Source organism: Hetaerina americana, unplaced genomic scaffold (assembly GCF_022747635.1).
Source record: "Hetaerina americana unplaced genomic scaffold, ioHetAmer1.1.p SCAF_19, whole genome shotgun sequence".
Lineage (NCBI taxonomy): Eukaryota > Metazoa > Arthropoda > Insecta > Odonata > Calopterygidae > Hetaerina > Hetaerina americana.
This window is the reverse complement of record NW_027286752.1, coordinates 9,975,004-9,988,207: the sequence shown is the minus strand read 5'-3', so window position 1 is coordinate 9,988,207 and position 13,204 is coordinate 9,975,004. Positions and strand designations below refer to the sequence as shown.

At 36.2% G+C, this 13,204-nt stretch overlaps 1 protein-coding gene across 1 annotated transcript in view; it reads left to right on the top strand.

The window, feature by feature from the left end:
* Positions 1-13,204, top strand: part of glu (structural maintenance of chromosomes 4-like protein gluon) — a 52,009-nt gene that overhangs the window by 13,805 nt on the left and 25,000 nt on the right. The window contains exons 8-13 of the mRNA XM_071584420.1: positions 3,448-3,669; positions 4,562-4,683; positions 4,823-5,063; positions 5,671-5,873; positions 8,324-8,508; positions 12,648-12,892. Coding sequence (XP_071440521.1) covers positions 3,448-3,669; positions 4,562-4,683; positions 4,823-5,063; positions 5,671-5,873; positions 8,324-8,508; positions 12,648-12,892 — 1,218 coding nt within the window. The remainder of the gene's footprint in view (positions 1-3,447; positions 3,670-4,561; positions 4,684-4,822; positions 5,064-5,670; positions 5,874-8,323; positions 8,509-12,647; positions 12,893-13,204) is intronic.

Below are 13,204 nucleotides of genomic sequence, written 5' to 3'. Positions count from 1 at the left end.
TGGATTTTTGTGACGCGTGATTGTTTGTGGTGTCTTCGCGCCAGCATGGAGCACACTGTCGCATGCACTGTCGAGCAATGCTACACTGTGAAGTTTTGCGTTAAACTCGGGAAACCTGCATCAGAGACCCTTGAACTCATTAAACAGGCTAATGGGGATGATGTCTTAAGCCACACGAGAGTTTTTGAGTGGCACAAAATGTTTAAAGAAGGCCGGGAGCTCGCCGAAGACGAGCACTGCGTCGGACACCCGACGACCGCTCGAACCGATGCTCAGGTGGCCAAAGTGAAAAAAGTTTTGGACTCTGAGAGTTGTTTAACTATCAGCCCTTATGAGTGAGGAGACTGGCCTTTCAGTTGGAACCGTCCACACCATTTTAACAGAAGATCTTGCGATGGGGAAAGTGTGCACAAAGCTGGTGCCAAAAGTCTTGAGTGAGGAACAAAAACTGTTTTGGGTGGAAATTTCGCAAGAAATTTTGGACTGCGTCCAGGAAGATGAAGACTTTCTCGACAACGTGATTACCTCAAAGGATAGCTTAAAAGGAGCTCAAAGGATATCGGTTCGACTCCATCAAGGCGGTTCAAGCGGTGATGACAAAGGCTCTCAACAGTATTCCCAAAACCGACTTCCAGCGAGCTTTTGACGAGTGGCAGATTATTAAGTAATTTTAATGATAACTGCAATAAATTTTTTTGGAACCAGTCTCGATAATTATTGTACGGGACGATACTGTATTGTATGGGACTGTATTGTACCCAGTATATTTAGAAATTGGCAGCTGGAAGGTCACTAATCTAAACCAAAATGTCTGTTTTTGAGAAAGCATCCAATGGTCTGCCTAAAAAGATATCTAGTAAGTTATGTGCTCATTTACTGTGTGGGCAAATGCTTCAAACCCTATGGGTAAATGCTTCAAACCTTGTTTACTCCCTTCTGCACTTGTCCCCCCACCCCAACGTAGGCATTCTAGTGTTCATAAGGGAGGTTTAGGTTGCCAGTGGTGATTGCTGGGTTTATTCAATAACCATCCTTCCAAGCCCCATATACCTCGTCGAAATAGCCCAAAATATTAAGGCCAATGCTGAGGAGGTCTAAATATCTCTGTGATTTCAATGGATATGCTAATTCATAGGTTCAAGACCACACGGATCATTTCATATTTCTCCTCAATCAAACCCAGTCAACTTAAAAAGTTCAGGGAACATTTGCATGCTGGGTATATCTACTCTTAAGCCGAGGATCCTTTCCAATTATCGCCACTGGTGAGCGAATTTCAATTTGTGAACTGAACTTGACAGTTATGGATGGATTACTTCTGCAATTTATTTGAAAAAGTTTGAAAAAGCCTCTGTCAGAAGTGTCACTTTCCTCAGGAATCTGGCTTATCCAGTCTGGACATCATTCATAGATTGATAGATTTATTCGTCATAGAACAATACATAATTGTATGGGCTTCATTTAGATTCAATTACATTTATAGGTGCATTAACATTTATTCAATTCATGGGAATAATAATGCACATGAAATATAAGAATATCAAAGATTTAAAAAACATTTCCTTAAAAACATTATTTACAAAGAAATATTTTAACGGTTTTTTGAATTTATTTTCTTGGGGGAGAATTCGTTTGAACTCTTCAGGAAGTCGATTAAACAGCAGTCTTTCTGAAACTTCTGGGATTGTTGTAGTGCTGCTACTCTGCAATGGCCATTATGAAGATTATCCTTACCCCTTGTGTTGTACTTGTGAACATCCCTATTTCTGCCCAGAGAAGGGGTTTTGGTGCAGGCATACAAAATCACATTATACATTTAGATGCAGGGAATGGTCATGATTTTGTTGCATTTGAAGTACTCCCTGCAGGATTTTCTTGCATTTACTTTAAATGTAATCCTATTGCGCATTTTTGAAGTGTGAGTATTCTAGTGATGTTTCCATGTTCTGAGCTCCCCCAGTAGACGATGCCATATCGAGCTATCGACTCAAGTATACCATGGTATACTGGGATTAATACTTCTGTATTACAATATTTGGCAAGATTTTTTTAAAAGGAATAGGGCTGAGCATAATTTTTACTTCATATTTCCATTTGGAACCTCCAGCTTAACTTGTTGTCTCTTCCTAAACCCAATAAAGTGGTATGTTCTAACTCAGAAATCAATTGGTTTCCTATTTCCACAGAAATATTTGACTGAAGGGCTCTCTCACTAAATATCAGGTAAATTGTTTTTCTTGCATTTAGTTGCAAATTATATTCAAGCAGCCATTGAGCGACTGAATTCACTCTAGCATACATATCTATTTCTAATTGAGATGATTTAGTACAACCTGCTATTAGATTTATGTCATCTGCATAGAGCACCATGTTATTATTCTCTGGAGAGATTATGGGTTTTTCAATTTCATATTAGAATCTTCAATTAGTTGACCATGCCTTTTTAGTTTGCATTACCCAGTTCTACTTATTTAACATGATTTCCTGTGGAAAAAATTGGTTGGGAATATTACTTCAACATATCTAAGACTATTGTTGGTTTTCTATGGAGATTTGCAGTGTCAACTGAGGCAATGAATGTTAAACATTTTTTGGATGGGCTCCAAGGTCTACCTTATGCTTCAAACTGAAATTTTGTTATCCACGTAAAAACTTAAATGCTCCCTGGGAATTTGTTCTGAAAGCCCAAGGTTTTCCTTTTGACTTGCTCTCTCTCTTGGATAAAAAGTTAAAAATAATAAAGGATGCTTGCGGAAGCCTGTTAATGTTGAATTGTTAGGCTAACTGTGCTAGACAGAATGCTGTCCCAAGAAGGAAACCATGTAGTCAACCACGCTCTATAATAACCTAAGCTCTAATTTACCTTAGCAAAACAAAAGTTGCTTCAACCCTCTCATTCCTCACAACATGGCTCTGCTATTTGAAGGAAATTTCTATCTATATGGAGTAAATATAAATTTAGTGGAGCCCTTTAGGGATAGCATGGTGGTCCAATCTTCTGTTTTAAAATGTAAACTGTATTGTTTGTTTATCATAAAAAATTATGAAATTTTGGCTTTTGTTTCAAATTGATATGCTAAGTATGATTGAGTTTTTTTTTAAGGAGGTAAGGAATGACCATTAAATGATTTGGCCTAGAGCCTTAATTTTTCTCATTATTTAAAATATTACAATTGCCAGCATTTCTCACTTAAGTCTTTCTATCACGGTGTGCAACAAATGATATTATTAATTCCTATTATATTAACTTGTGGAACTTTGAATTTGTTTCATACTAATTCATCTTATATTAATTTGAATTAATATTATCTCAATGTATTTCATTCATAAATCTTCTTCGTGGTGACAGGTGTTGATGCTTAGTGACATATTTAAAAACCTAAAGATATCTTAAACTTCCGTTTTCTAAAATAAGCACTGTGTCCCTGGAAATTAATTTATTTACAGTTGGAGGCTTTGGAGAAGGTACCTGCAGAAAATGAACAGGACATTGTGGAGTTGACAGCAAAGGAGGGGCAGCTAATAAGGGAGAAAGCTATACATGAGCAAGGGCTGCAGACTGCAATGGCTGGTTTACAAGCAGAGACTCAGGGGCTTCAAGATGAAAGGGAGCCCTTGCAAAATAAGCTTATGGAGCTAAGGAAAACAGTGGATGAAGCAAAATCAAAGGTGAAAAATTATAATTTTTTGTTGTATATTATATATTAGTAATGATGATTTCATCAGCTGAAAAAACTCATTCTTCTTCTGCTGATGGAGGGATCACGTCCTGGCCTGAAGATCAGTGAGTTTTGTGAAACTCTCTGTCCTTCACATCTGTCTGTCTACTTTCATTCTGATAACTTACCTTTTGACTGGAACTGTTAACCAGTAATTACCAATAATAACTGTTGAATATAGGGAAAGCATTGTCAAGTGAAATGTCAAACCAACTAGAAATGTTTTCCAAGATTATTCGGGTCTCCCACCGGGTCCACGTTTGTAGGTTTGCCGACGTTTCGATGGCCGAGTCGTCCATCGTCTTCAGGGCATGCCCTGAAGACGATGGACGACTCGGCCATCGAAACGTCGGCAAACCTACAAACGTGGACCCGGTGGGAGACCCGAATAATCTTGGAAAACATTATTCGCCGGGAAAGTACCAGATCATTCTTCACAACTAGAAATGTCTCCCAAAAAAATGAATAGTGATGGGATCCCCAACCATTATTAGAATTTTTATCTTCACTGGGAAAAACAAGTGCCGTTGCATTTTAAAGTTTTGAAATACATTTTTTTCTATAAACGTGAGCATTAAAGTATATTATGCTACTATATGCTGTATAAATAATTTTCATTGTTAGGATACATTTCTTTGAAGGTGAATTTTGAATGAGGTAATTCTCCTTTGGAAAATTTTGATCGCAAATCCAACACAACCCCCGATTGTCTGTGTTGAAGTTTTCATGGAAAATCCTATCATCCCATTAGATAAATACTCTAGTGCAATGTTGTTACTCTATTGATTTTTTGTTTTATCTTTTATTCTTTTGTATTTTGAATGTTCAATATTAAATTTCAGATGGATATAGCCCAGTCTGAGCTGGACATTTACTTAAGAAATGAGCAAAAAGAAATGGCTTTATTGGAACAAATAAAACGGAAAAGTGAAGTTACTAAACAGAGTTTAGAGGAGAAAAGAGTGTGAGTACCATTATTTCAATTTCTTAGCCACTATGTGTGCTTCCAAGATGGAAGGAATTCCCATGTCAATCAAATATAAATGTTTGTTGGAAAATGCCCAAGTTTTACTTGTTCTTTCGTTAAAATATATATTCCATAGGAAAGTGACAGAGTTGAAGGATCAAATTCCTCTATTGGAGAATTCATTAAAGGCAATTGATACAGAATTGGAAGACATTCAAAGGGAAGAGGGTCCAACAGTGAGGGAATTGCAAACTGTGAGGCAGAATGCAGAAGAAATGAAAACAGCGTTGAGTTCAAATGTCAGTCGAGGGCGAGTTCTGGATGCACTGCTAGCTGAGAAAAGGGCTGGGCGGATACCTGGAATATTTGGTCGTTTGGTAATGTGACTGCTTGTATTTTTCATGCCTTTTATTTAGAATAGTGCTGGATTTTATTCTTCAGGTGGTGTAAGCTTGGAGTCAAAATATAATCTTCAGCCGATATGTAGATAAGTCTAATGTGAGAGAATGTGCCAAAGGAATTTGGTTATTAGCAGTGAAAAGGAATTAGTGTGGGGTCATGCAGAAATAAATTAATGATTGATTAAATAAAACAGATTAGAAAGTATCTAATTTTTTGGAAATTAAAGTTTTGCAATATGTTCTTGGTACCCTGTGCTTAAAGCAGAACTGTTCAAAATTTTAATTCACATCTATGAAAAGTCACTAAATTTTGTTAATTTAAGATTTCAGCTGTCAGTCAACTTCAGGTTTTCATTAGTCAGGAAAAGCAAGAAAATTTTTGGCTTATATGTACTTGACAATGCAATGCTGAAATTGTGCTTGATGTTATTCACATTTTTTAATTAATCTCTACTCTCTGGATTAATCTCTACTCGTTTGGGTTAAGTTTATTGGTATAAAAATGAGTTCATATTCTTGTTGTTTTAATTACCCTTTTCATTCATTATTGACCACCTCTCATAAATGAAAATTTAATTTTTAGGGAGATTTAGGTGCAATAGATGCCAAGTATGATGTTGCAATATCAACTGCCTGTGGTCCACTGGATCATGTAGTTGTTGACACTGTGGATACAGCAAAGCAGTGCATTGACTTCCTAAAAGTAAACAACATTGGAAGAGTAAATATTATTGTCCTTGAGAAGATGGAAAAATGGAGACGAAACTGTGAAGTCCCATTACAGAGGTAATATTAGAAGAATAGTTTTTCAGTCCAAATCTTGTCCATAGCCGGAAAATCATATTTCGATCAGTGTACTGTGTGATTATAAACTCATTGATAGAGATAGCAAAGCATGATCACTTGATGAAGATGAGTAGAAACACTCATCAAGAATATTGCATAAGTTCATGATTTATGAAAAAAGTATTTGAAGTCTTGAGTGATTTAGTCACAATGCTTTTTAAATGCCTCAGGGAACAATTTTATAATCACAAAAGTGGTAAACGGCTGGCTAGTTCTATAGAGCTAATACTTGTAAGGGCTTCAAGATGAGACTGTGAGTTGTCTCACTTCAAGTGAGACAAGGGCATGTGAGACTGACTTGTTCTGCCACACCCAGCAAGATTATAGATAAAAAGTCTTATGCTTGTGGGTTTTCAATTGATGTTGGTTAAGAGTGCCTAGTGTAGATTGCTCTTGACTTAATTTAGTTAATTGGATATTTACTTTGTACCCAGATAGACCTCTCCCCATGACCCATTAACGTGTAACTTGGAAGTGGCACTTGTATGCTCTGTTTTGAACACCCCGTGCTGGCGGAAGTAATGTTAATTGCTCATGGAAGCATCAGCCATGCCAGATACAGGTAAAAAGGCAGGAGCCAGACGATATTATTTGCCCCGTAGTGAACCAACACCTTGTGGCTCCTGGGTCATCTGACCCCATTTTGGTGGTCATATAAGTTATGATTTCATGTTAAAAACACTAATTAAGAATACAATATGAAGCTAATTCCTTTATTTCTCCCATGATGCCAATGGATGCAAGCATGAGAGTAAGAAATCCTGGCAACTATGGGACTATACCCATTGGGACAGGTGCTGTGCCAGGCAGTGGGAGGGGCATGAAGTCAATGTTTTGATGAACTCCTTGCACGTCCAAGTTTATGGTAGCAGAAAATGAGACACGAAGCAAGACCGCCATTATTAAAATAGGGATTTGGAACGCTGGGGCAGAGCTGAGTTGGCGTAATAATGGCAGTAGTTGGAAAACTCCAGCGAGATGTGGAGAGTGGAAATATGGGCATGTTAGATGTATCTGAGGTGAAATAGAAAAATAGCAGGGATTATTGGAGTGAGACACTAGCTCAATATAGTGGTAACCCACATGTGCATGGTAATAAAGCCATCTAAGGAAGGAAGGAGTAGTTAGTGCACATGATCGACTAGACAAAATGATTGCAAGAGTTCTTCAGATGAAAATATTTGAAGGTTGTGGAGGATTGGAAATTGGTCCCTGGAGAGGCGGGAGTGAGGTTGGAGAGTACTTTTTACAGGGTGACCACCCCACTCAGAAAAATCAAGAAAATGTCTGGAATTACTCAATTTTTTGAAAATATTTGAGAGAAAATGGGAAGAAGCTCTGATTCTTTTTGAAAGTGAAGAGTTTGATGTACAAATCAGGAATATGATGTGGGAGATGAAATTCCTAATCAGAATCATGTTTCTTTTAGATATGATATTAGTTCATGTTTGCCATAATTCATTGGGAAAAACTGAATCTATGGTCAAACTGACCTGACCGATGCCAAGGACAAACAAATTCATTAAGATGACCCATGAAAAAATGTAATCAGATACCTAACACTGGCAAGAAAAATTGGGAAAAATTAATGCTTCAAATATCAGGTCAAAATCAGCAATCGGTGGCTATCAAATATGTGGCAAGCAAGAAATGGCCGCAGGAGTCTTTATTATTTTTTGAAACCAGATTTAAGGAATGAAGGAATTATACGGGTGTGTACAGGCCTGTAGGTGCACATGGAGAATGCTGGGATACTGGTGGATAACTATTGCGCTTATGCACTTGCAATTTACTGTGGAGAGGTTTTGCGGTGGAGATTTAAAGAAGGATAGGAAGAATAACATTTAAAGAGGTGAACAAACAATTAGGGCTACACATGAAGAGATGGGCCTATCAGAAGAAATCCAAAGAAGACGGGGAAAGTGGATATAGTGAGAGATAGTGGAGGGATGCTCAATGGAGGGGAGAATGTTGGGTGAGGGATGGAGTGATATGCATTTTGGATGGACTCAATAGAGGGAGTAATATGCCGAGCTTAAAAAATGAGCCATTGCAATAATACTGACTAGTTAATACTCCCGTGAATTCAGTGTAATGGTAGTTAGGGCTTAGAAGTGTACTGCTCCATTGAAAACCTGCCTTAACCCAGTAGACTACTGCTAATTAAACTGATAGAGCGATTGGGCTCATGGGATTCCATGTATAGCTTTATGGTGTTAATTTTCACTGAATAATATTTCTTTGGCATACTGTCAGGGTGACTTTTATCAAGTGTGTTTTTGACTAACATTAGTCTGCCATGCATTAGCATTGTGTCTCTGCTTTTGCATCCATGAGTTAAGAATTATCTTTTAGAACTGAAAGTATATATGCCATTTTCTTTTTCGCAGGCCTGACAAAATTCCTCGGTTATTTGACTTGATTAAAATCAATGATCAGCGGCTTGCAACTGCATTTTATTTTGGACTCCGTGAGACACTTGTCACTCCTACATTAGAGCTTGCCACCAAGATTGGTTTAGGAGCTACTCGCCACCGTGTTGTTACTTTAAAAGGAGAGCTTATAGAACCGTCTGGTATGTATTTCTTGTACATATTGAAATGCCATTGTTATGGAAACATTTGAGGTCATTTTTTGTGCTTTAAAGCAGTGGTATTTAATCTTTTCAGCTGCCAACACTGTACAGCCTTGAATTTCCAAAATATGTTCGTGTACTCATTCACAAAATTATCAAATTTTTATTTAAAAAGAAGAGTCAAAATTGGGCTATTGTCACTGTAAAAATATAAATCCAATATATTGAATAACTGCTGTTATTAAAGCAACTCTGGTGCCGCATGCATTTCTGTTTATATTGGTGGTATCAGGCATCACTTGGTGGAAATGAATCCTTGTGAATGATAAACACACTTGTTTTTTCCACAATCCCTTTTATTTTAACACTAACCTGGTTTTGACTTTACTAAGTAATCTTCAGAAGAACCTGAAGTTTACTAATTGATGACTTTTTAAAGTTGAATTTTTGCATATGGTTAAAATTAAAAAAAAAGTGCAAAAAACCCAAGTGCGTTCATATTTTATGCAATTATTTAGATAAAATTTCAAAAAAGCAAACATCTATATTATCACAGTTTTTAATGACTCTTTTAGTGTTGCTTGATTAAATATATTTTGAAACAGGGCTCTTTGTTTGAAACAGCCGCATGCGTGTTGCGGCTTGCATCTAAATGCCTTCCTTATTTTGTCTTTGCATGTGTAAATTGAGAAACTTTCATCTCTCACAGGCACATTAGCAAGTGGAATGAGAATATTCCGTGTTTTGATAGTTAAGGAAATGATTCTGATTGAAAACTCTAGAAATCGTCTAGTTCCACTCTTTGGGACTGCATTTGAACTTGATATTTACTCATAATTCAATGAGAACATATTAAAGTTCTATCATCCCTACAATTAAGATGAAAAAAAATGGACTCATCTTTCAGCTACTTATCACATGTGGAAAAATATCCAGGAAAAAAGTCAAAATATCCATTGTTGCAAATGATTTGCAATTTTGTTTGCAATTATTTTACTGTACATATTTTCCAAAATGGTTTTAATCAGGTATTGAAGAATTGTTGTCATTATCTTAAGCTACACATTTTATCCTTAGTGAATGCTCACTAATAAAAGGAGAGCATTTTCTTAGGGTATTATTAGATTCATACCAAATTTTTGTGAACGTAAGTTCACTCATTCAGGGGAGTAAATACATTGACTAAATATGATAACTGTAGGATTGATTCTCAGTTTTCAAATTCTTCAACTGCATTACTAGGGTATCGTTGACCTTAAGGGATTATATGGCATTTTGGATTCCATGCATGGATTGTGCACTGTCTAAGAGGCTGTGCTATTTATAATGAACAATATTGTTATTTTTCTTTTTCAAAAATATATTTCAGTAAAAAAGTTGCATTTTTATTGCAACATTATAAAATTTGTAATACTCTTTTATAAGTATGAATAATTACATAATATTTTATCTCCCATTATAATGAGATTATTCTATGTTATACTTTGAAAATTTTGTTAGATAGGTAATTAGTAATTAATGTCAAAATAGAGCAGTAAAAATTAAATATTGGTGACGATGCTTTTTATGATTTGCTTTATAGAAAATGCATATTTTTCTTCCGAAGATTATTGTTTTTCAATATCATCTTTCTGGCTGCCTTGTATACGAGCTACACTAGTTGTGATGGTGGGCCCTTGCCAAATATAATTGGAAAACATAGACAACTAGCTCTGCTTTTCATATTTTTTCGCCATGAGCAAAACATCTTTTTTCTGGCCCTCATTTCTCTTTGGTGGATTTGTTTCTTCAGATTGCCTACCAACTCCTTAATTTTCATTTTAGACTCTTATTTAGGTTTTGTTATGAAGCCTTAATTTTTAAGTAACCCTGTGGCATGTAGCAAAATCTCTACTTAATCCTTTTAGAAGCCTTCTTTGGCTCATTTAATTTCATTGCAATTATAGATAGTGAAACCATTAATTCTGGCTCTGCTCATTGACAACCAAGAATGCAATCAGTGGCAAGTTTCAGCTTATCATTGCATACCTTCCTTTCATCTGATGTACTGTCTCATTGCCACCATTCTTAGTATGATGTAACCCAAGAATTACTGGTCTGGCTGAAATACTAATGTCTCTCTCAATTATTATCATCATGGTGCATTGAAGATGACAGCTTGGCTACATTTTTCTTTTTCAGTATTCACATCTTTTCAAGTTACTATGTAACTCATAGTATTTTATGCCTACAGAGAGTGGCTGTATTTCCCATTTTTTTCTTAAGTTTCAAAAATGTTATATTGGCATTATTAATGAGTTTCTTGATGAGTTGAACGGAGAAAGAACAATTATCTACAGTCACGAAATAGCCTGATCCTGAAATATAACTGATCAATCTTTCCACAACTTTGAAGTGGTTGTTTTCTGCCAAAAATCTCGATGAGTCTGTTTTCTGGCTTCTCTTTCCATATTTAGTGTGTAGAATGAGAGCAAGAAACGAGAGCTCTTAGGAATGAATTTTGATTCCATATTTGGTGGGCTTACTATTCAGATATTGTCCATATATATACACCAGCCGCAAAGAGTTTCTAGCATTATGTTTGTGGTTACATGTTCCTCAGTAGTTTAATGCTCCATTCAATGATTGACCAAATCAGTTAAAGTCATTCGTATTGGACAAAGTTGTCAATAAAAACTTAAAATCTTCTCCAAGACATTGTGGTGTGACATTTCTCTCTCATTTGCCATGTACCACAGGTCTGCAAGATTTTGATCTGTGAACCTCAAAACACCTGCCTAGTATAGAATATCAAATACAGCTTTCATTTCAACAATTCTAGTGTCATTAGCATCCCTGTGATAAGAATAATTTGTTTGATTTTAGCAATGTTTATATCAGTGCATTTAACTATTTCCTCAATGGTGATATCAGGGAAAATATTGCCTGAGACTCTTGGTGACTCTCCTGTAAAAACATTTGATGAATTTGATGGTTTCAGGCTCTACTTTATGAAAATTCATAATCAACGAATAAGTAAACTTCGTATTTTTTCTCAAAAACTTTCTTTCACCACTTATGGTTTCGATGCATAGGCGAGATTGTCAGATATTACGCGTGATGTGAATGTGGTTGACAAAAATCTCGAGGTAAGGAATATTAGAAATCTCTGTAATGGAAGAAAATGTATGAAATCATAGATGAATGTGGCAGATGCAATTGAAGAGATTGGATGCTATGGAAGAAATCAGAGAGAGAGAGAGTGATTTCTTTTAGAAGCCCAAAGGCTTTCTTGATGGGGCATCATCCTTTGAGAGAGAATGGCGTGAAGATTAGATGTACAAGTATGGTGAATGGCAGACCATTTGAGATCACTGCAATCTCATTTCTGTCCATTGGGGACCACTTCTTCATTAGTATTCCCTTCCCAGTGTTGCTTTCACTTAATTTCCACTGAGATCACTGATCAGATTTATAAGTTTCACCTTGTCATATCAGCATGGGTTGAATGAATATGGATTCAAAAAATCATATTATCGAGGCTTATTTGTGTTGGTAATGCAGATACACAGGGTTTCCACTCATCGGAAAATTAGGAAATTAGGAAATCAGGAAGAAGTCAGAAGAAATCAGGAATTACTCTTTCTCCAAAATTCAGTTAAAGAGGTGAGTATGTTTTTTTAAAGGTGGGAATTCAATGTGCAAACTGGGAGGAATATGATATGGAAATCAGGAATTTGTGATGTGAATGATGTTCATTTATTGTGAGATCAATTTGTGCTCGCTGTAAGTCATCAATCATGTCACTATGCTCTGACACCAACGAAGACTATAGCTGGACTGACTTGGCTGATACTAATGGCAAGCTAAGTGATGGAGGATGGTCATCAAAAATATACCTCGCCTGAATGTTAGCCCTCCGGAGAAAAGCTTGAAAAGTGATGGCTTTTTCGTTATGAAAAAGTATGGAATGGGATCAAAAAGTATAAGTGGTTACCCTGGCATCGTTATCATGTATGCTGGAAATGATGAGTTGGAAACATGTGGCGATATGAATCTTAATTATTCACGATGTATTCACTAGCTGTATCTTTGTGTATGATTGATGATTTTTTTATCGTTTCAACCTTAGAATGGCAAAAAATTGACTCTTCTCACAGGAACAATGTCTGGTGGAGGCAGAAAAGTAGCTCGAGGGAGGATGGGGCAGTCCTTGTCTCGTACTTCCATGGATTCAGTCGATCCAAACGAGATGCAGAGACTTGAAGCAAAAGTTACAGAACTCTCCCAGAAGGTCTCCGAGCTCAGATCCAGGCAAATAGTTCTGACAGATCAGAAACGAGTGCTTATTAAGAGTCTGAGGGATGCTGAAACAAAAATCAACACTCTTTCAATTGAAATTCAGGTGAATTACTTTGATATTACTTAAATGAGTTTGAATTATTTTTTAAAGGTCTTGACATTTTTTGTAGCATTCATGGAAACAATTTCCTGCTCTTTTATATAAAGATAATTACTTGTTCTGAGGAATATGTGTTATCTTGTAGATGCAAAGATAGTAAATTCACCCAGAATGACTTAGGGATTGGCTTGTTTATAACATTAACTATAGAATAAATATAGGATTTATTTTTGTTTTTAAACTGATGAACACATTATGAAAAATTGTGTTAATCGTGGAAACTTCATATTTCTTTCTTGAATGAGCCATTTTTAG